Below are 25,421 nucleotides of genomic sequence, written 5' to 3'. Positions count from 1 at the left end.
GGCAATGAATGTACAAATGTGCTTTACACAATTGATGTATGTATGGATTGTGATAAGAGTTGTATGAGCCCCTAATAAAATGATTTTTTTTTAAAGTTGAAGAAAGAAAATGTTTTGAAACTGATTGTGATAGCAATTGTACAATACTGCTTGAGGTGATGGAACTATGGAATGGTATGATATCTGTAAGAGCTCCCAATAAAAGGATTTTAAAAAATCATTAAAAAATTAAAATAAATAAAACTGGGCACTGTAATCCTGTGATCCTGCAATATTTCTGCTGGGTATAGACTAAGGTGACCAGATTTAAAGCAGGACACCACTGACCGGAGTGGGGACTGGGGGTTCTTGATTAAAAAATTGGTCTATATGGACCAAATAGACCATTCCCTAGCTTGTCGTGCATTCTTTCAAAAACTCGGGACTTTTTTAAAACGCCAAAAATCGGGTCTGTTCCGCCAAAAGCGGGATGTCTGGTCACCTTAGTATAGACCCCAAAGAAGTAAGAAAGATAATGAGAACAGATATATGCTGTCTCATGATCATCACAGCACTATTAACAATAGCAAGAAGTATGAAACAGTCCAAATGCCCATCAGTAAAAGAATGGATAAAGAAACTTTGGTACTATACTATACTGGAATACTATACATTCCTTAAATTGTAACAAACCCACAAAACACATGACATGGATGGACACAGAAACCATTATGCCGAGCAAAGTCACTCAAAAAAGGACAAATGCTGAGACCACTACTATCAGGGTAAACACAAAGACAAAGGCAGCCATCAGTTCTCAGGTCATCTAATCTAACCTGGTCTCCCAAGCAATGAGGCAGTGTACCTACATAATGCTCATAATCTGCACTTATTTGTATATCTGGAAAGTTACTTTAATAGCGAAGGCCTCACTTCAGCTAGGGACAGTTTATCATGGGGCCATAGGAAGAAAGATCAATCAGCTCCTGCCATATAACATTGCACTACAGTCACCCCAAATCAATAGATAGTTCGACAAGGATTCTCAGGGAACTTTAATGGATATTCAAGTCCAGAGGTGGGGCAGGGCACGTCTGCCTCAGGGAAGTTGCTTTCACTTCTGTTGGTGAGAAAATCAGGTGGGGAAGCTGCCACTGGGAAAGCCATTTAACATTACTTGTGTAGACCTCCTGTGGGAGAATATGCACTATTATGTTCTTTATTCCCCCTGGTTGTTAAGATTTTATTTTTATTTATTTTCATTAATAAATAAATTGGGGGGGGGTTCTTACAGCGCTTATAACAAATCATACATCAATTTTATCAAACTCATTTGTACACATGTTGCATCATCATTTTCAAAACATTTCCTTAGAATGTTTTGAAAGAATAATATCTGAGGTCTTAAAAGTTTGCCTTGAAACAAAGCAGCCATGGAAGTGATGGGTCAACTAAGTTCACACAAAGAGGCATACCAGTCAGTGTGATCCAATGATTGTAAATAATAAAATCAAAGTCTGGAGGAGGTAATAGCTGTATTTGAACTTAAATTCTGGGTCCTCAGTTCACAGAAGGCCATGGATGACTATGAAAGCCCCAACTTCATTTTTAAGGTCCTCATGTGGATTAACTTCCACAGAATCCCCGCTGACCTTTGACCAGGGATATAAATAAAACGGTTATCCGAGACAATGATTTGGAATGTAGACTAATGCCAATGTAGTTAAAATTTATCACCTTATGATTTCTTCTTCCTTTAGACCCATGTGAAATTTTTTTCTATTTTCTATTTTCTGCTCTTTTCAATCGAGATCTTTCTTTTTCTTTTTTAAATTTTTTGGGGGGAGTGTATGTGTTTCTTTATATGAAGTCCAGGGTAGGTAAATCTATCGAGACAGTAACTGGATTAATGATTTCTTCAGGATATGGTAAGAGAGGTATGATAAGAAATGGGGAGCAAAAAATGAGTCTAAGAGAAGAAAATGTTATAAAATGGATTGTGGTGATGATTGCAGAACTCTTTTTAATATGTTTAAACCACTGAATTGTACGCTATGTGAATTTTATGTTAATAAACTACTAAAAATGTACGGCACTTTCATATGGAGTATCTTTTAGCTGTTTTCCTTAGTATTTGGGAAAAAATCAATTCTACATTGAAGAGAAAGGAAACATGATATTTACACCAAGTCTACATGTAAGACAATCCACTTTGTTCCATAAATTTTTGATATTTCTACTACCACTGACTACTAGGCTTAATTCAGTAGTCAGTGACAAAGATTACAATCAACTGAAATAGAGCTGTAATATATTTTTTCTAGCACTTTATATTTCACCTAATATTCTTTCTTTTTAAAAATTACCTCATTGGGAGCTCTTACAGATATTATAAAAATACATAATTCAATTAGATCAAGCATAATTGTAAAATTGCCAAGAATAATGCTGGATATAATGGTTTAGATTGTGTTGAACTAGGTGGGCAATGTTTGCACGTTTTATTGACTGCATTGGAGTTGGAGACTGATGGAAGAATTAAAGCGTAATTGGTTAAAACTTAACTTGCACGAATGTGGAGAGAACAGGGTGAACAAAGAAATAATGTCTAAGATGAGAAGCTCGTTGAGTGTTTGGCTTGGGGCGTGCGAGGACTTTGAGGAAGAAGGGGAGGAAAGAGGTACTTTCACTTGATAGTGGGTTCTGAGGAGACAGCAGTGGAGATACCCAACAAGCAGCCAGCACAATCAACCCTGAAGCTGCAGACAGAGGCTGAGAATGATTCTGGAAGTATCAGTACACAGAGAGTGCTGATACCAGGAAGGATTTAAAATTTTCCTCCAAGGAAGGGTCAGAGTGGAGACCCAAAGCCCACCTGTAGACAAGCTGACGTCCCCTCACAATAGGGTCCCACAAGAAGGGACAATTCAGCCAGGGTGCAGTATAGAACTGATGAAACACGACAGCGTTCCACTGGTTCTTTAATGCTTCTCTCCCCCACTATCATGACCCCAGTTTTACCTCACAGATCCTGCTAGACTGAACCATGTACACTGGTACAGATAAGAGCTAACACACGGAAGCCAGGACAGATAAACCCCTCAGAAACAGTAATGGGAATAGCAATACCATGATTGGGGAGGGGGGGAGAAAGGAGGAACCAAAGGCAATGACTGATGTATAACCCCGCCCCCAGGGGGATGAATAACCGAAACGTGGGTGAAGGGATACAGCAGACTGTGAAAGATATGAAATAATATCTAATTTATCAAGGGTTCACCAGAGCGGGTCGGGTGGGGGAGGGAGGGAAAAAGGAGGAGCCGAAAATAATGGCTCAAGTAGAAAGATAATGTTTTGAAAATGACGGCAACATATGTACAAGTTTGCTTGATATCAATGATTTATGAATTGTTATAATATCTGCAAGAAACCCAATAAAAAGACTAAAAAACCACTTATCTTCTTCCAAAGGGTAGGATATAAATAGTGCTAAATGGAAAGGCTCTCAAAGAGTTTTACCATTACAGAAAAACAAGCTTAATCATGTGTGTTTTATAAGGAAAATAATCTATGGAAATATGCTTTGTTTCATAATTTCCCCAAAGGGAACGATATTTAAGATCATGAAAGAATGAAAATTGATTGCTTATTTTAATTCTACTATACAGTAACACATGAACAATATCCTTATATTTAGTCTCTAAACTATGGCTATAATTAAAAAAAAATAATTTTATTGGGAGGGAGAGGCAGGGGAAAGGAAGTGGGTGTTAACAAACCCAGGGACAAGGGAAAAACAAGTGATACAAAATCAATGGCAAGGAGGGTGTAGGAGGTCTGGCAGGGCTGGATCAAGGACAATGTAACCGAGCGGAATTCCTGAAACTCACATGAAGGCTGAACATGATAGTGGGACAAGAGGAAAGTACCAAGAAATAAAGGAAAGAACTAGGAGGCAAAGGGCAGTTATAGAGATCTAAATACAGGCATATACAGATGTAAATATATTTATATATGACAAGAGGGAAATAGATCTATGTACATATATTTATAGGTTTAGTATTAAGGAAACAGATGGACAGTGGGCCCCTACTCAAATACTCCCTCAACACAAGAACACTTTGTTCTAACAATTTGGCAGTCTGAGATGCTCACCTTCCTGACATGATCGCTGAAGACAATGAGTGCACAAGTATATGTTGTGAAGAAAGCTGATAATGCCCAGCTACCAAAAGATATAGCATTTGGGGTCTTAAAGCCTGAAGATAAACAAGCAGGCATTTAGCTGAGAAACAACAAAGCCCACATGGAAGAAGCACACCAGCTTGTGAGATCACGAGGTGTCGAAGGGATCAGGTATCAGGCATCAAAGACCAAAAAAATCATAGCCTTGTGAATGAGGGAGTACGGAGTAGGGACCCAGGGCCCATCTGTGGGCAATTGGACATCCCCCTGCAGAAGGGCCAATGGGGAGGAGACGAGCCAGTCAGGGTACAGTGTAGCAATGATGAAACATACAGTTTTCCTCTAGTTCTTGAATACTTCCTCCCTCACATTATCATGATCCCAATTCCACCTTACAAATCTGGCTGGACCAGAGGATGTACACTGGTGCAGGTGAGAACTGGAAACACAGGGAATCCAGGACACATGAACCCCTCAGGAGCAGTGGTGAGAGTGGTGATACAGGGAGGATGGAGGGTAGGTAAGGGAGAAAGGGGGAAAAGATTACACGGATCTACATATTACTTCCTCCCTGGGGGACAGACAGCAGAGAAGTGGGCAAAGGGAGACATCAGACGTAAGATACGACAAAATAATAATTTATAAATTATCAAGGGTTCCTGGGGGAAGGTGAGTGGGGATGGAGGAGAAAAATGAGGATCTGATACCAAGGGCTCAAGTAGAAAGCAAATGTTTTGAGAATGATGAGGGAAACTAATGTACAAAAGGGCTTGACACAATGGATGTATGTGTAGATTGAGGTAAGAGCTGTACAAGCCCCCAATAAAATGATTTAATTATTTAAGAAAATTTATTGGGGGATCCATCCATCCATTGTGCCAAGCACACTTGTATATATGTAAAAGTAAAAAGTTTTAATGTTAGAGCTTAGCCACAGTAACGCCATTTTGTGTAGATGCGCCATTTTAAATTAACTGCCAGTTAAGACATCAGCACCACCCTGCTCCCGTTAAAGATTGCCACCCTGTTTCTCAATAACAGGATGCCTGCGGTCAGCCACCTGGCCGACCACAGGGAACATGGAAGTTCCCAGAAGTCCATATTTAACCTATGTTAACCGACTTTGTTAACCGACCCCCACCAGGTGCCTGTCCTCAATTTAAACCCAGAAAAATTTTCCCTTTCGCCAATCAGAACCCTGTAACTATGCTTCTGCTTCTGTACACCCGCTTCTGCTTTGCCCAAATCCTATAAAAGGTCCACTGCCCCTCCGCTCGGGACGCTTGGTCCCCGAGAGTCCATAGCGTCCACCAGCGCTGGTGTTCTGACAATAAACTCCTCTTGCTGTTTGCATCCGAGTGGCTGTGTCTCGGTCTTTGGGCGGGGGCCTCCCCGGAGAAGGACTTCTTCGGAGAGTCTTTCATATATATTCCCATCATTATTTTCAAAACATTTTCTTTCTACTTGAGCCCTTGGTATCAGCTCATTGCTACCCCTCCCCCACCTCCCCTCTCTTATTAACCCTTGATAATTTATAAAAAAATTTGTTTTCATATCTTACACTGACCACTGTCTCCCTTCACCCACTGTTCTGTTGTCCGTCTCCCTGGGAGGGGGTTGTGTGTCGATCACTGTGATCGACCTTCCCCTTCCCCTCCTGATATCGCTACACTCATTATTGACCCTGAGGGGGTTATCTGTCCTGATGCCCTGTGTTTTCGAGTTCTTATCTGTACCAATGTAGCAAGTAATATCAAGTAACAAAATCTACTAATTCATTCCCTGATAATCAAATGAACCCTAGTCTGATTAAATAAGAAACTGAAAAAGAGTAAGCAGCAATAAAGTAATATGGTCAATACACTGACTTAGAGCTGTGGTACCCTACAGTTAAGGTCTGTAAAATAATATCTTACCTCAGAGTCAGAGCTGTCCAGTTCAGCCAAAGTGGGAGCTTTGAGGAGCTTTTTCCTCTGCACAGGTACCTGCTGTGTGGCACTTAAATCATATTCTTTACTTGATGAGGTCAAACCATTCACCACAGATGATTCTGTCACATTCTTTGGAGACTCAGGGGTAATTGCATCTGGTAAACAGAAGCCAAAAGCTTACCTTTCTCTGACCCAGAAAAGTGATCAGTGAACAACATGTACTTTGCAAATTACACACACCTGAAAGAAGAGATAATGTAACAGCATTTCCATACAGCTCAGATATTAAACTGCGGTTTGATAATATAAAGCTGGTTTCTAGAAAGCTATTTTTTGTTAGATATTAAAGTACCTATATACTTGAGTATAAGCTAACAGGGATATCAGCGGAGGCACCTAATTTTACCATAAAAACTGCATTAAAAATGTGCTGGAAAACTTGGCTCATGCACAAGTATATATGGTACATTAGCAACATTTATAGGTAACATCAAAGTCTTCATTTTACAGATGAAGAAATGTGACCCAGGAAGGGTAGGTTTACTTTATACCCTCTAAAGACCTTGTTTGAAATGGGGACGGGACCATATAGAAAACCTTATGACACTATCAAATCTGAAAAAGTTTTGATTTAGAAATTAAAGTAGCTAATAGTTTACTATAGTTATATAAGAATTTTAAATGGGAATATAGAATCTAGGATAAATCTGACATAGTTATGAGATAACTGGACAGGAAAGCAATATAACAGATGAAAGAAACTGAAGCAGTGTAGTATTGTGTGTTAGTCCGGGTAAATTGAAAAACAAATTCACAGACACTCATATGTGTACAAGAAAGAGCATAATAGACAAGAGCAATTAAATATTGAGAAAATATCCCAGCCCAGCCCAGATCAAGTTCATAAAGTCTTCTAGAAAGTCCTTTCCAGACTCACGAAATACATGCAATGATGCCATGCAGGAAGTTCACAGGCCAGTGGGTGTGAAGTCATGTAGATCGAGTGGCATAGTAAGCATCATAGCGCTGGCAGGATTCTCCACACATCTTCTCCGGTTCCAGAGATGTGGCTCCATCAGCCTCTCTCCATGTACCTTCTCCACAGGGCTATCTCGCAAGGAGTGATGCTGCATCCCACCTCCAGCGAGCTATTTATCTTTGTTGTGCCTCCAAATGAGGTCATCAAGCTCTGATCTGATTGACAGGATAAACTCTACCCCTTCACTCTTCAGTCTCAAATTGACAACAGATTATGTAACTCCCACGTATTATAACATGCAGATTGTTTTGGTACAATATTTAGCTTTACTGCTAGTTATTCAATGCTTAAGCAAGTTACTTAACCTCTTGTTTCCTTATCTGTAAAATGGACTTATTCTGAGAATTACATATGAAATGCTTACTTAATATTGTGTCATGTAGAGGCAGTACAGAGTAGATATAGCAATTACTAACATTGATTTTTATCTCTCTTTGCAACGAAATACTAAATAGGAGAATAGAGATAAAGTCACATAGCTAGTATATTGCAGAGCTGATAATGTGAAGCTTCTTATGGAATCTCAAGCTTGTCTGTTTCTGAATGACAAAACTCCAACAGAAGTATTACTAATTAGCTTCAAATTTTCAAAGAATTAAATAGGGACCATAATTAATAAGTAACTACTATATTAACATATTCAAAAATGAAGATGGATAATGGCTGAGTAATTTAATGTACAACCATGAAAATGAACTTATCCATGCACAGGGAATAGTCTATAAAGCTATTATAGTTGAAGGTCAAGGTTGGGCTAAGTAGTAAATAAAGTAGATAGGAATAATGCTCATAAAGGGCAGGAGAGAATTTAATGAAGTTCTTGTAAAATATAAACATGCTATATTTTAATAGCTTCCCTCATCAAATACTATTTATATATGGGAGTTTAAGCATGGAAAAGTGGAATTAAAAGACAATAGAATTTTTCCATGAATTTTCATAAGGCCCTTCATTTACTTGAGGTAGATTTCCAGGAAACATTCAGTATGTGTGTAGTAACCCAGCTGGGCATAAAAGACACCATGTTATTTAAAACTTCCTTTGTCTGTGCTTAACCCTGCCAGCAGCTGGCTGCCCCTAACCCCTCCTGATATCCTGACAGACCTTGACTCTTGAGATGTCTCTGGACACCTCCTGATATCTTGTTTGCCCAATTAGCAAGAAATCTAATCTGCCCTGTCGAACCCTGAGGTATTACCTGCAGATGCTCCCCTTAGCCCCTCCCAATATCCTGCCTGCCCAATAAGCAAAGAATGCAACTGCCTGCTTGTTCTCCCTTAAACCAGGCCTCTGCCTAACTACAAAACTAATTTACTTTCTTTGTTCAGGGTCGAGAGCTTTTTAGGCTCTAGCCTCCTCTCAGTCCTGCTGTAATAAAGACTTCTTTTTGATTAAGTGGTATGTGACTTAATCTCGCATGGGTTAGAAAATGTGTGTGTTTTGATGTTTTTCCTTAAAACTGTCTAAAAGTACAATGTAAATGATTTATTATGGCAATTTTGTATATCTAATTTAATATTTCTAATTCTTGGCTTATTTTTTTTAAAAGCAATAAGGTAAAAGTTGAAGACAAGGTTTCAGTAAGACAAGGGGAAGAGAAAATGAAAGAGGGTAGTAAGGAAGAGGAGAGAGGGCAGAAAGGAACAGAAAAAGAAAGCAGACACACAAAGTGTCCATAAATACATCATCATTTTAGGTAGCAATTTTAATATAGAACTTACCCAAATAGATTTGTTTAATTAATATCTACTTAGAATTTAAGTTGCTAGAAAAATAAATAATGTAGAGAGAGGTACTGAAGTGACAAAATGAACAAAGCATAAGGTTTGTATAGAAGTTACCAAAGTTAAAATCCATTAGGAGAAGTACATGAGTAAGTAAAAAAAAAATTGCTAGGCTTTTGTTTCAAGATGGCTGATGATCACATGGAAGTGAATCCTCCAACAATCAGAAGAAAAACATTAAGAGGTCCCCATGCCCTGGCAAGGAAGACCCTGGCTGCCTGTGTGGCCTGGCAAAGAAGCCCGTGTGGCCCTGAGGCCCGGCAAGAAAGCCCCTCGCCACTTCCACAAGGAAGCCCCTGATGGTGCCTACAGTATGACAATGAAGTTCTTGGACACCTCTGTTGTTTGGCAAGGAAGCTTCTGGCATATCTGCACCCAGGCAAAGAAGCCCTTCGCTATCCATGGACCCTGGCCAGGGCAAACCAACTACTCTTACCCGCAGCCTTCCCACCATTAACAGCAATGCTGTAATGGCATGCAACTGCAGTAAATTGTGGTCCACACTCTCAAAAGAAAAACATACACAAGCAATAAACAATACACAGATCCAAAGGAATATTCTACGGAAAATTGAAACTATCACAAACAGAATTCGGAAGAGTGATATTTAGGTGCTTTTAATGGATGGAGGAAATTTTCAAAAGTACAACAGACAACAGAAAAACTAGAAACAATGCGCCAAATAGAATTCCAGAAGGTAAGTAATAAGAAAACAGAATTGGACAGCACAGTAAAAGAGCAGAGTATTAAAATCAAAGAAATGGAAAACAGAATCAATGAGCTAGAAGAAAACTCTTAACTACAACCAACAAGAGAAACAACCAACAAAAAGAGAAAAGAATTCGAGGAAAGCCTGAAAGTTATGTGGATTGGAACATTAGTAAAAGGTACAAATACTGAAATTCTGCAACAGAAGATATCTATGTGGCAGTCGCCTAATCTGGTATCAATTTAAGGATTAAGAGTGTAGGGGTGGAGTCTAGGCTGTCAATCTGGAGATAGCCAATGAGACTTCTGTGTGGGCATGGCCTTCTCCTGAGAATTCTGGGAAATCTGGTACTTCCTCCTTGGAGGCAGAAGACACCTCTGTCTCCCTGACACTCCCTGGGAGACATAGCAGCTGACAAGACACGTGGACCCACCCTGATGCAGAGACCCCTGCCAGCGCCGAGATATTTCCAATGACACTGGAACCAAAGACTTTCTACCACTGGCCTGTGATCTTCTACATTCGGCATCATTGCATGTGTTTTGTGAGTCTGAAGAGGACTTTATAGATTGGTATCGGACATATGGAATAATATAGGACTTATGGACTTGGTCTGGACTGGGCTGGGATGTTTTCTCAATGTTCAATTGCTCTTATATATAAATCTCTTTCTAATACACATGTGTGTCCATGGATTTGTTTCTCTGGTCTACCCAGACTAACACAATAAATATATGAGGTTACTAAAAAAACAAAACAAAACCAAACCCGATGCTCATTTGTTTTTGATGTGAGGGGGCTAGTGCATTTGGAATTTGTTTTACCAGGTCAGACTGTTAATCAAGCTTTCTATTTAGAGGTGCTGAAAAGATTGCATAACAGTGTGCAACATAAATGGCCTGATTTATGGCAGATGAGGGTCTGGTTTTGCCACCACGACAATGCACTTGCTCACACAGCCATTTCAGTGTGCCAGTTTTTGGCAAAAAACAGCATGCTTCTCCTGCCCCATGCACCTTACTCAGCTGACCTCATTCTATGACTTATTTTTGTTTCCGTGAATGAAGAGGGACATGAAAGGGCAGCGATTTGATGACATAGAAGAGGTGGGGGAAAAAAAAACCCCAAAAGAGGGAGGTGCTGTCAGCAATCTAAAGAGATGAGTTTGAAAAATGTTTCCAAAAAATGGAATTACAGATTTCACAAATGTATTAAGTGTAATGGAGAGTACTTTGAAGGTGATAAGGTTGTTTTATTAAAAAATTAAATACATAGCTTTGAGGGGGTAGGGAGAGAATTCTATTTTTGGGGGGGGGGGTACCCCCCACATATTAGAACAATAAACCATGGAATAAAATTTGCCTAACATCAAAAAAGAAAACTATTCAAGAGGCTAAAGAACCCCAAACAAGATAAATCCCCAAAGGAAGACATCATCTTATCTGTCATATATGAAAAAATACAGGCATTTCTAGACATGGAGAAATTAAAGGACTTTGGAAAAACAAGTCTAGCACTGCAAAAAACAAAAACAAAACAAAAACTAATGGGAACACTTTGGACAGAAAATTAACAGCAGACAGCTGAGTGGCACCACCACCTAGAAAAACAACCCTCTGAAATCAGTACTCACAACAGTAATGAAACACAGGCTGAATAAGGAAACAGCACACGCAGACCACATCAGAATAACAGCAACAAACCTGCACAAACCTACAATGAAACTAAATGTTAACAGATTAAATGCACCACTCAAGAGGCAGAGGCTAACAAGAGTGGATTCGAAATCAAGACTAATCAATATGCTGCCTACAAGAAATACACCGTAGACACAAAAAGAAAAATAGACTAAAAGTCAAAGAATGGAGAAACATATACTAAGGCAAAGTTAACAAGTAGGAGGGGCAATATTAATCTCTAATAAAATAGACTTTTAGGCAAAAAAAAAAATCATGATATGAAAGGACAATAAATCAAAACCAAACTTAACTGCAATTGAGTTAATGCTGACTCATAGTGAACTCATGTGGGTTTCTGAGACTGTTTAAGGGAGTTAAAGTCCAGTGTTTCTTGCTGCTAGTGGTTTCAAACTGCCAACCATCCAAGTGACAGTCAAGGCTCCCAATACATAACTAGGGCTCCCAAAAGGCCAATAAATTATGATTAAAAGAACAATAGACTAAGAAGACAGACCATAATAAACATATACATATCCAATGAAAGATCCTAAAAATGCATTAATCAAACTCTTACAAAGCTGAAGAAATAGACAATAAAACAATAATAGGAGACTTCCATACACCACTCTCAAGGAATGACAGATTATCAAGAAAGAAACTCAATAAAGACACAGGAACTAAATAACACAACTAACCAACTTGACCTCCTATATCAGTGGGTCTCAACCTGTGGGTTGTGACCCCTTTGGGGGTCAAACGATCCTTTCACAGGGGTCGCCTAAGATCATCGGAAAACACATAAATATTTCACAATATATAATTACATTTTGTTTTGTGATTGATCACAATGCTTTAATTATGTTTATGTTCAATTTGTAACAATGAAAGTACATCCTGATTGCGATAACAGTTGTATGAGTCCCTAATAAATTGTTTTTAAAAAAAAGAAGAAATTTAAAAAAAAAGGAAAGTACATCCTGCATATCAGATATTTATATTATGATTCATAACAGTAGCAAAATTACAGTTATGAAGTAGCAACAAAAATAATTTTATGGTTGGGGGTCACCACAACATGAGGAACTGTATTAAATGGGTCACAGCATCAGGAAGGTTGAGAACCACTGTCCTAGATATATACAGAGCACAGTATATATTATTTTCCAGTACAACTGGAAAATTCTTTAGTATAGATCATGTTAGGTCACAAAGCAAACCTTAGTAAGTTTTAAAACATTGAGATTCTACACTCCATTTCCTCAGACCGTGATGCTATAGAACTATAAATCAACAACAGAAAGAACAAGGGCAAGAACTCAAATGTATGAAAACTGAATAACACAATACGCAAAAGTGAATAGGCAATAGATGAAAGGATGAAAATTTAAAATTCCTTGACACAAGAATGAAAACACAGTATGTCCAAACCTTTGGGACACAGCAAAAACAATTACAAGAGGGAAACATTTAGCTATAAATAAACATATACATATGTTTATATAGATATGTCTATAGGTATAAAAGGAGAAAACCAAAATCAATGCCTTAAATCGGAATCTTCAACAACTAGAACAAGAGCAACAAAATAAACCTTACTGCTAAGGGAAGCGAAATCATAAGGATTACAACAGAAAGAATGAATTAGGAAAGAAAACAGAAAAAAATTCAGTCAGACAAAAAAATGGATCTTTTAATTAACAAAATTGACAAGTCACTGGCAAACTTAACAAAGTAAAAGAGAAGCTGCATATGCCAAGAATTAGAAATAAAAGGGTGACAACAGAAACAAACGAAATAAAAATAATACATTACTATGAAAGATCGCATTCTAACAAATTTGAAAACCTAGATGAAATGGACAAATTACTAGAAATACCATCATCTACCTAAACTAATGCAAACTGTCATAGAAAAGTATCAGATCATTAAAAAACTTCCAACTCAAAAAAGTCCAGGGTCATATAGCTGTTCCAGGGAATTCTACTGAATATTCAGAGAAGAGATGACACAGACTATGTCAGTATATAGAAAAATGACAGTAAACTCATTTTATGAAGTAAGCGTAACTCTGATACTAAAACCAGACAAGGACTACACAGACCAATATTCTTTATGAACACATACCCAACAATTTTCAAATAAAAATTATGGCCAAAAAATTCCAACTCTGTTTTATATCTATATACATATACACCATAATCAAGTGAGATTTATGGTAACTACACAAGTATGATTCAAAATCTGAAAAACAAACAATATAAACAAAAGAGAAAATAAGAACCACATGATTATATCTATCTATGTAAACAAGGCACTGTCAATATCCAAAACCCCTTCCAGATAAAAACAATCTACAGAATAGAAATAGAGGGGAAATTTCTCATCACAATAAAGGCTATATTTGAAAAACCAATGGGCAATATCTCAATCAACAATGAAAAACTGAAAGCATTTCCCTTGTGAATGGGAACCAATATTATACTGGAAGTCATTAGACAACAAAAAGAAATCAAAGGGAAAAAAAATCAAAATAGATTAAAGGAATAAAAATCGACAAAGCAGAAATGAAGTGAAATTGTTACTATTTCCACATGATATATTTCATACATAAAAAACCCTGAAGACCCAACAACAACAAAAAATGTTGGAAACAAAATCATAAGATACAACAATGTGGCAGAATACAAGATTAACACACAAAACTCCAAAGGATTCCTCTGTACTAAGGAAAAGAGCTTTGAACACAAAGACAATACAATTTACAATAGTCACAGAAAAGATTAAATATTGAGAATAAACCTAGTCGGATAAAAAGATTTATACAAAGAAAACCATACAGCACTATACAAGAAAACAAAAGAGAACTATATAAATGGAATAATATGACATGTTCATTGATCGAAAAGTTTAATGTTGTGAAAATGTCAATATTAGCCCAAAACAATCCTTAACTACAATTCCATTTAGATCAGATCCCAACTCCATTCTTTAAAGAAATGGAGGGATCAGCTATCAGGCATCAAAGAACAAAAAATCATATCATTGTGTGCTCATCTCCCTGATACAATCGCTAAAGACAAATGGGTGCATAAAACAAATGTGGTGAAGAAAGCTGATGGTGCCTGGCTATCAAAAGATATAGCATCTGGGGTCTTAAAGGCTTGAAGGTAAACAAGCGGCCATCTAGCTCAGAAGCAGCAAAGCCTACATGGAAGAAGCACACCAGCCTGTGTGATCACGAGGTGTCGAATGGATCAGGTATCAGGCATCAGAAGGAAAAATCATATCATTGTGAATGAGGAGGAGTGTGGAGTGGAGACCCAAAGCCCATCTGTAGGGAATTGGAAATTCCCTTATGGAAGGGTCGTAGGGAGGAGACATGCCTGTCAGGGTGCAATGTAGCAACGATGAAACATACAACTTTCCTCTAGTTCCTAAATGCTCACACCCCCCCCCTCCCGCCATTATCATGATCCCAGTTCTACCTTACAAATTTGGCTAGACCAGAGGATGTACACTGGTACAGATAGGAACTGGAAACACAGGGAATCCAGGGCAGATGATCCCTTCAGGACCAGTAGTGAGAGTGGTGATACCAGAGGTGTCGGACAGCATAAGATATGCCAAAATAATAATTTATAAATTATCAAGGGTTCATGAGGGAGGAGCAGCAAGGGAGGGGAAAAATGAGAAGCTGATGCTAGGGGCTTAAGTGGAGAGCAAATGTTTTGAGAACGATGAGGGCATGTACAAATGTGCTTTACGCAACTGATGGATGTATGGATTGTGATAAGAGTTGTATGAGCCCCAATAAAATGATTAAAAAGACAAAGTGGACAAACAACATGCAAAGACAGTTCACCAAAAATGACATCCAGAGATGGGTAATGTGAATGCTAGATTACAAGCACAGGAAGATCTCTTTAGCAACTACTAGGGAGTAGGATGGATAGCCTGCACTTTCTGACAGGGAGAAAATCAATGTAAAACGATGCACACCAAAGCAGCAATGCCTGCTGACAAATTACCCTTTAACACTGACCAGTGGCACAAGCCTTCTGTGAGTCCCAAAGCTCATCAGAGCTGATGTTTCCTGACCTCTGAGGCAACCTGGCCAGCCAAACCTGCTACCTCTGGGTGCCATACTAGGATAGCAGATCATATGGACAGTTTGGTAGAGAACTTCTCAGTATCCAAGCTCAGTACCCAATTGCCATTTTTCTCCCTTCCTACTTCCTTCTTGCTCAGTTCTCTGGTATCCATCCCAGCCATGTGCCCCACACCGCACACATGAACATACAATAACACCACAAAAAGGGCTGGAAACTTCACCCCCGGGATAGTTGTGTTTTCAAGTCAGGCTTCTATGCTCTCATGATACTTGTTCAATCTGTACGCTGAGAAATCATCAGCGAAGCTGGATTCTCTGAAGACTGTGGCAGCACGACTGGAGGCAGACTTAACAGTCCGCAATATGCAGATACACAATCTCGCTTGTTGGAGCATTTGCTGATCAGGATCAAGGACTGATCACTGTCTTCAGTATAGATTATAACTCAATGTAAGGAAGACCCAAACCCTCCCAACTGGACCAATAGGTAGCATCTTAATAAATGTAGAAAAGGTTGAAGTTGTTAAAGATTTCGTCTTGGATGCACAATCAATGCTCAAGGAAGAAGTAGTCAAGAGATCAAAAGATGTACTGCATTAGTTACATCTGCTGCATAAGATTTCATTATAGTACTGAAGAACACGGATGTACTTTGAGGTCTAAGATCAGCCTTACCCAAGCCATGACATTCCCTAGTGAATCACATACATGTGAAAGTCAGCCATTGAATTAGAAAGACCAAAGAGGACTAGTTGTGTTTGAAGTGTGGTGCTGGAGAAGAATATTGAAAGTAGCATGGACTGCTGAAAGAGCAAACTAATCTATATTGGGAGTAGTAAGGCCAAAGTGCTCCTTAGAGCCCAGAGTGGCAAGACTTGTCTTACATACTTTGGACATATTATTAGGAGACATATCATATTAGATAAAATCAAGAAGTGTCAAAAAAAAGAGGAAGGTCCTTGATGAGATGGATTGACACAATTGCTGCATCAAATGCCTCAGATGCAGGAACAATTGTGAGGATTACACAGGACAATGCAGTTTTTCATTCTGTTGTGCATAAGGATGCTATGGGTCAAAGTTGACTCAATGGCGCCTAACAACGAGACAGTTTTATTTTAAATTGTATTTCCTTCAGTTTTTGTACTTTTCTTCTATTATAATGTTTTATTACATTTTTCAAGTTTCTCTCATTTCCACTTCCAGTGGACCACTGCTCCTAAGAGTATGCATTTTTCTCAAGCAAAAACAAAGAGGTTGTCAATTCCAACACACTCGTGAAACTATGAGTGTTTTTTTCCCTTCTGAGTACACAGATCTACCTACATTAATGCAGCAATACCAAAAGAGCTTCAGCACTCACACTCAAGCCACACCTGATCTTTTGTCCTTCTTTCTTTGCACACACATCCATCCATTTTCTTTATGGATCTTTTTCCTTGTGAAATATATTGTTGTGAAACTTATTCATTCTGATTATCCCTCTAAAAATAGTTTCCCATTATATTGACAAATTTTTGGACATATTACTTTTATTTTATTCTCTCTCTTCTTCCTCCTCACTTTCCCCCATTAACGATCTCTCTTTCCGCTCCATTTCACCATTGTATATTTTTTATATTTTCTGGCTCCTATTAGACATGCCCCACATCACTAGACAGGGCTACTCATGGCTACATGACCCAGCAGCTTACACACTACTAGTAGTTGTATCATAATACTGAAGGAAAAGCATTGTAACACAGTAAACTCCCTCAAAAACGCAAGACAAAACCACAAACTATTTAAAATCAAGCAAACCCAATGGGTACCCTAAAGAAGAGGTTCCAGACCCACAGAACCATAACTCCAAAAATGATGCTTAGGTCCTAACAAAAGACGTAAGGACCACTCATGAGAATAATGGAAGACATTCCTAAAATCCTTAAAGCAAAAGGAATCTCTGAAGATTAAAAATGAGATCACGGAATTAGGGAACGTAGTAAAAAAGAGCTGAGGAGTAGAAAGAAAAGGAAACCCAACCAGTGAGTTTGCAGACAATCACCGTGACCACGTTGACAGAGAAACAATCAACAAACAGAAAGAAAAGGAAGCCAGAGATCACGGAGGGCACTATCAAGGGAAACAACCCAAGTCTTCCGGGATCCTGTAGCACACCGAAACAAAGGACTCTACAGAGAAAACGGGGTGAGAAACCATGGAAGACATTTTCTCAAATCTCACAAAGGAGGAGGAAAAGGAATTATTCAAGAAGCTCAGAGACCCTCAATTAGGATAGGACCCCCCCCCCCCCAAGAAAACCATCATGAACTATCATTGTCAAACTCTCCAATTAAAAGGAACCCGAGAGAACCCTGAGGCAGCTAGAGAAAAAAGGAGTCACAGCCAAAGGAAAACTGGTAAGGTTAAGCTAGAACTTCTTAGCAGAAACCATGTAAACAATAAAGCAACATCTATAAAATTCTGAAAGAAAAATACTGCCAACCAAGAATCCTATGTCTAGCAAAATTATTCCTCAAATACAAGGTATTTGAAAAATCCAGGCATTTCCATACAAGGGAAAAGTGAAGGAATTCATAAAAACAAGATGAGCGTTATAAAAACATTAACTAGATTACGATGGAGAGAATCAACAAGTAAACCTGAGAGCATCACATAGCACACCACTACCCAGAAATTAATCGAATGAAAGCAGCATTCCGAATATTGCAGAAATAAAGAAGGAACAAAGATACTAGTAAAAGGACAAAAAACCAGAAAAGCAAACCAAACACAAAGACAGCAATATGACAACAACCAACTGGAATATATCACTAATGACACTGAATGTCAGTGGATTCAATGCACTGATCAAAAACAGAGAGTGACAGACTGGATTAGAAAACAAAACCCACCTACAAAAGATACACCTTAAACTCGAAGACAATAATAAACTAACAACCAGAAGATGGCGAAAATCTACTAAGTCAATGGCAACCATAAAAAGACAGGAGTGGCAATAATAATCTCTCTTAAAATAGCCTTCAAGGTGAATAACATAATGAGTGACAATAATGGATATTGCCCAATGACTATAGGAACAATACACCAGGATCATAAAACCTTTAATAGCATATATCCACCTAATGAAAGACCCTCAAAATATAGAAATCAAATTTTTAGAGTTGAAGACAGAAATAAATAGCTGGACAATAAAAGTAGGAGAATTTAAAGGAAAGACAGACAATCAGAAAAGAAGCTCAACATAGAATCGTAAGAGTTAAACAATAGTTTAGCCAACTATATCCCCGACATATATAGAGCACTTCACCCAACAACACAGTATATATTCTCTAGTGCACATGATACACACTTTAGAATAGATCATAATGGTAGGCCACAAAGAAAGCATGAACAAATTCAGAAACAAAGACATCCTACAACCCATTTTCTCAGAGCATAACACTATAAAAACTATAAAACTAGAAATCAACAATGCAAAGAACAGGAACATAAAGACAAACAAATGAAGACTGAACAACATACTATTTTAAAATGGCTGTGTAATAGATCAAATAAGGGATGAAAGGAAGAAATTATTTGAAACAAATGAGAACAGTAACATATCATACCAGAACGTTTGGGACACAGCAAAAGCACTTAATAGAGGGAAACTTATAGCACTCAATGCACACATGCAAAAGGAAGAAAAATCCAAAATTAACATCTTGACACAACAACTCCAACAACTAGAACAAGGGAAAAACAAACAGTTCAACAACACAAAAATAATAAAGATTAGAGCAGAGATAAATGAAGTGGAAAAAAGATAAACAGTGGAAACAGCAGACAGGAAGTTGGGTTTTCTAATTTATTTGTTAATTCTTTATTTACCAAGAGAAACTACTCCTTAGTCCAACATGCATATTTCATAGTTCAAAGGCATTGTCCAGTGACATTCATAAAATCAATCTGAAGAAATTCTTTCCATTCCACAAACACTTTGAAAGATACCAGCTTTCCTTGTCTACTCAAAATCTTTCACGGAATCATAATTTCTGAAGAAATCTGCATATGACTTATTTCTCAACTCAACAACTGCAAATATCAACTCCAACTCATTCAATCTTCAAGACACTGTGTCACTCTTTTGACAACATAGTTACATTCAAATAGGATCTGACGCATTGACCCCACACAACATCCTGGTCCTGAGCCAGTATTCTTCAGACTATTGTTGCAGCCTTTGTGTCAATCCATCTTGTTCTTTTTCCTTACAAGCCACCCTAACTTGAGTTCAAGTTTCGTCAACTACACTTCTAAGGAGTGTACTGACTGCACATTTGCTGAGACAGATTTGTTAGTTTTTTGGTTTTTGGGGGAAGTATATTACATAATCACTCTTATTCACCAACACCATAATTCAAAAGGCATCGATTCTTTGTTTTCCTTACTTAGTGCCAAGCTTTCACAACTAAAAATATCATGGCTTGGGTTAGGCACACCGTAGTCCTCCAAGTGACAGCTTTGCCTTTCTGTTGTGCAACCATTATTGATATAGCTAGATTATTCCCACACCCCACCTTTGGTTACTGGCATTTCATTGGTCATTTTGAGATTCAGTACAGAGAAATTATAAACAATTTGTACATAATTATTTTTGTTGTTGCTGTTCGGGTTCACACTGGCTGCATTTCTGATGTTTGAGGTTGGAAGGGGATGCAGTATGTCCATTCTCCTGTCCTTGGCTGAGGAGGTCCTCGGAAACTGACTTGGCTCAGTATCCACAGCCAAGGTAAGACAAGAACTCTGCTCCGGATCTCCAGCCAGCTCAAATAGCCTTGCTTTTTAATACTTTAAAGGGGTTTTCAACAGATTTGCCCAGTGGGATCGGTCATTTGATCTCTTGATGGTTGCTTGAAGATCTAAGTAACTTAAAATCCTTGAAGCCTTCTATCTCGCCTCCATTTATCATGACATTGCTGATTGGTCCAATTATAAGTTTCATTTTCTTCGATGTTGAGGTGCAATCTACAGGGAATGGAATGGTATTTGATCTTCATTCATCACTGAGTGCTTCAAGTAACTCCCTCTGAGCAGTTACTGCTAACATCACCATTTTATGGATAAGAATGTGGAGTACATGTGGCTTATGTAATGTCCCCAAGGTCACTCTAAAGGCTGAAGTTCTGATGGGAGTCCAGGCGATGAGGTTTCACTACATGGGCTCAAAACCAGCCCTGCACGACGCCACTGGCCACTCCCTGTGGACCACCCCCGTGGCAGGCAGGGTGACCCTGTCCATCATCCTAATTCCCCTCACAAATGTCACCTCGCAGCCAATGCAGACAATGCCAAACCTGCCAACCCTCAGGCCTCACGACCCACTCTGGAAGAAATAGAGTTGGTTTTTTGAAAGGATTAAAAACATCGAAAAACTGCTGGCAAACTTAACAAAGGAAAAGAAAGAGGAGATGTAGATGTAGATCTAAAATTAGAGGGAAAAGGGGTGATATCACAACAGATCCAAATGAAGGAAAAAGAATAACAGCACAATATTATGAATGACTATACTCTATCAAGTGTGATAATCTAAAAGAAATGGACAAATTGTGTATGCTATGTATCCAATTTAACAGAGATGGATGTAGAATATCTGAACAGACCCATAACAAAAGAACTAATAGAGAAAGTCATCAAGAAACTTCCAACCAAGAGAAGCTCAAGACCAGATAACGTCATAGGGGAATTCTAGGAAGTATTCAGTGAAGAGCTGTCACCAATTCTACACAAACTATTCCAGAACACAGAAAGAGACAGCAAACTCCAAACTCATTCAATGAAGCAAGCATAACCCTGATTCCAAAACCAAGCAAACCACACAAAAATAGAAAATTACTAATATCCCTCATGAACAGATGCAACATTTTCAACAAAATCCTGACCAATGGAACCCAACCATGGTCATCATCATGACCAAATAAGATTCATACCTGGGATGCAATGATTCAATATTCAAAAAGTAAACAATGTAGTAAGAACCATATAATCAACAATAAATGAAGAAAAAGCAGTTGACAATATCCAACACTTGTTTCTAATAAAAAACACTCAATAAGAGAGGAATAAAAGGGAAACTCTCCAACATAATAAAGGGCAAATATGAAAATATAATAGCCAATATCATGCTCAATGCAGAAAAAAAGAATACCTTTATCCTGAAACAGGAAGTTGACAAGGATGTACCCTATCACCACTCTTATTCAACATAGTGCTGGAAGTCTCAACCAGAACCATTTCACGACAGAAAGAAATCAAGGGAATAAAACTGGACAAAGAAAAAGTGAAACTATTGCTATTTGCAGACAGTATGGTTTTTATATAGAGACACCCCAAAGGACTCCATAAAAAGACTGTTGGAAACAATTGAGGGATTTAGTAAAGTAACAGGATACAAGATTAACAAGCAGAACTGGGGCTCTGAAAAAGAAAACAATACCATTTATTAACAGCCACACAAAAGATGAAATATCTATGAATAAATCTGAGGAAACAAAAGTCCTTACAAAGAAAGTTAGAGAACATTATTATGAGAAACTGAGAGAGACCTACACAAAAATAAGAATATTCCATGTTCATGGATATGAATATTTAGTATTATGAAAATGTCATTACCTAAAGCAATCTACAAATACAATAAAATTCCTATACAAATCCCAACTTCATTCTTAAAAGAAATGCAAAAACTAATTACCAACTTCATATGAAACGAGAAGAGGCCAAGAATAAGTAAAGAATTTCTCAAACAGAAAAAGAATGTAGGAGGCCTCCCACTACCAGACCTCAAAATCTACTACACAGCCACAGTAATCAAAACAATCTGGTACTGGTACAATGAAAGATAGACCAATGGAACAGGATAGAAATCCCAGAAATAAAATTATCCACCTATGGGCAAGTGATTTTTAACAAAGGACCAAGAAACATTAAATGGGAAAGCGACACCTTCTTCAACAAATGCTGCTAGAAAAATAGGATCTCTATGTGTAGGACAGTGAAGCAGAACACACATCTCACCCCATGTATCAAAACAATCTCATGATGGATCAGAGACCTAAAGTAAATGCCAGAACTCTAAGGATCGTTGATGAGAAAATTGGGAGAAACACTTGAACATATCAAAAGATTTCATCAAAAGAGTAAAACGAATGAACAACGAATGAATTTTATTGGGGAAAAGTCTTTAGCAATGGCACAATGGATAAGGGACTAATTACTAAAATCTTTTGAATTCTGTAGCACTTCAATAAGAAAAAAACAAACAACTCAATTGCTAAGTGTGCAAAAGTCATGAGTAGAAAATTCACAAAGGATGATACTCAAATGGTTAACAAACACATGAGGAAATGCTCATGATCACTAGCCTTCTGGACATGCAAATCAAAACAATGCAAAACAAAAATCAAAACATGCAAATAAAATAAAATCACCTTACACATACACACGATATCCCAATTTAAAAAAAAAAACAGAGAATAACAAATGTTAGTGAGGGTGCAGAGAGATTGGAATTCATCTACACTGCTGGTGGGGTTGTAAATAAGCACAGGCATTATATGGAAAGCCATACAGTGCTATCTAAAACAACTTGGAATAGAAATATCTTTGCTGGGGATATACTCCAAGGAAATAAGAAACAGAACATGAACAGATGTGTATTTTCCCCTGGTCGTTGCAGCACAGTTTATAATAGCTAGAAGCTGGAGACAGGGCAAATGCTCACTAGTAGAACAGATAAAGAAACTATCACAGTAGAGTACTATGCATCCCTAATAATCAGTAATGATACCATGAAACACCTCACCACATGGATAGACTTGGACACCACTATGCTGAGTGGTTAGTCAATCACAGAAGCCCACTACTATAAAATTTGTAAGACAAAGGCAGTCTCTACTCTAGGGCCACATAATCTACTCCAATCTCCCAAGTAACTGCTAGTTATATATGAACCACGTGTTACCCACTTTACATGTCCATCTTAAAAAAATCACTTTGAGAGAGGAGACCTCACATCAGGTAGGGTCAGTTTATCCAGAAGGGAAGCATGAAGACCATTCAGCTGCTGCCATAAAACAGTGTACTGAGGCCACTTCACATCAACAGACACTCTGGTAGGATACATAGATAAGCAAACACTACTGGCTATTCAAGTCAAGATAGGGAGGAGGTATTTATTGGAGATGATTACACTTCTGTTGATGGGTAAACCAGGTAGAGCAACCTCCCATAGGGAAAAAAATGATAATACTTATATAGAACCCAAGGGATTTTACACTTTTTTTTTTTTGGTTGAGGGGGGCGGCTTCCATTCTTAACCTGATACTTTTGACTTAATTTTTATCTAGCCCTTTGTCACCCAGGCTGTATGCAATAAACTACTGGGACTTTAGACTCTATGCTTTCAAAGTCTACAACATCTTTCATAGGCCTCCTTAGAAGGATTTGATGTGGAACCCCCACTAATTGAACTGGCTGTTACCTCAAACTCACCTGTAGAAGATTGAAGGAAATGACATACTCCCTTGGACTTAAAGTTGAAAAGCCCTACTGCGAGAATAAGCAGATAACTGCTAACACAAAGTAATAGACTTGAAGGTCACTGTACTTTGGTTCTGATCTCTTGCTTTGAGGATGTCCAATAAAAGGTGGCAGGGACTATTTTATTTTTTTTAAAACCTTATGCATAGTTTTGAAACACACATTATAATCTATGTTAAAAACATTTAAATGAACAAATATAGAGGGAGTTTGGGAATAAGTGAAGTGACATCAGATAATAGTACGTTCGCTTCACAATACCTTATCTTTAAGCCCATAGTTAAGATAAGAAATCTGAAGGATAACTATAATATTGATCATCTATACCTTAAAAGCATAATACCTTACTTTTGTGTATATGTCACAATTTATAAAATGGCTTTACCATGATTCTATTTAATTCTTACATTAAAGTTGTACTGTAGGTAAGAGCCTTGGTGGTGTAGAGGTTACTCGTTGGACTGCAATCCACATAGTCAGCAGTTCGAAAGCACCAGCAGTTCTTTGGGAAAAAGACTGGGTTTTCTACTTCCATAAACAGTTACAGTCTTGGAAACCCACAGGTGGTCACTAGAGTCAGCACTGACTCGATGGCAGTGAGTGAGTGGGTAAGATAAGAATTACTTCCCAACTTTTGCTGATGATGTGGGAGAAAGATATTTCTGTACAGAGTTAAGAGTCTCAGAAACCCACAGGGGCAGTTCTAGTCTATCCTGTAGGGTCGCGGAGTCAGAATTGACTCGACGGTAGTGAGTTTGAGTTTTGGGGTTTTCTGTTGAAGAAGAAACGAATACTCAGAGAGATATAAAGATTATTCTAGGACAACATTCTAAAAATGTATAGGATTCTGCAAACACTGTCGGCATGTGCTCATGTGGATTAGTGCCACTAGAGAAAATATTGCCTAACCTATTAACTTCAAGTATAAATGTTAATTGTAAAAGTGGGTGGCTCTTAAACTAGAATGCAGTAAGCAGTGGACTCACCAAATCGGATACGTCTAATCTCCTCTGGTGAGACAGGTCGAAGTTTTCTTTCTGCTTTGATTTCTTCTAATATTCTTTCATGGAGGCTCCGTGGGCGTGGTGGGGTTGGTTTTAGTTTTCTAGCTGAAGCCTTGAAAATAAAAAGTAATGGCTAAAGACTTAATTTATTGTCCTTAAATTGATTTTTACTGAATTCCACTCATACAATATAACATTAAATTATATTTCATTGATTAAAATGTTACTTGATAATGTTCTTAGATTCATTGTCAAGTAATTAATTCTCAAGATCCCTAAAGCAATAAAGAGATTATTGGATAACACAATGACTTAGTCATTGAGATAATACTACTACTTCCTTTCTGGTCATTTAATACGCATAGGTTTAAGATACTTTGGTGAGCACTGACCTAAGCCAGGAGGAGAACAGGGGAAACA

General features: G+C 38.0%; 1 protein-coding gene across 1 annotated transcript in view; it reads right to left on the bottom strand.

Moving 5' to 3' along the window:
* SPIRE1 (spire type actin nucleation factor 1) overlaps positions 1-25,421 on the bottom strand; it is a 173,840-nt gene that overhangs the window by 24,362 nt on the left and 124,057 nt on the right. Inside the window, exons 8-9 of the mRNA XM_045289059.1 lie at positions 24,984-25,113; positions 6,081-6,250 (exon numbers count right to left, since the gene is read on the bottom strand). Coding sequence (XP_045144994.1) covers positions 6,081-6,250; positions 24,984-25,113 — 300 coding nt within the window. The remainder of the gene's footprint in view (positions 1-6,080; positions 6,251-24,983; positions 25,114-25,421) is intronic.

This window comes from Echinops telfairi, unplaced genomic scaffold, assembly GCF_000313985.2.
Source record: "Echinops telfairi isolate 266 unplaced genomic scaffold, ASM31398v2 ScPeMD7_24;HRSCAF=84, whole genome shotgun sequence".
Lineage (NCBI taxonomy): Eukaryota > Metazoa > Chordata > Mammalia > Afrosoricida > Tenrecidae > Echinops > Echinops telfairi.
This window is presented reverse-complemented; position numbering and strand designations above follow the sequence as displayed.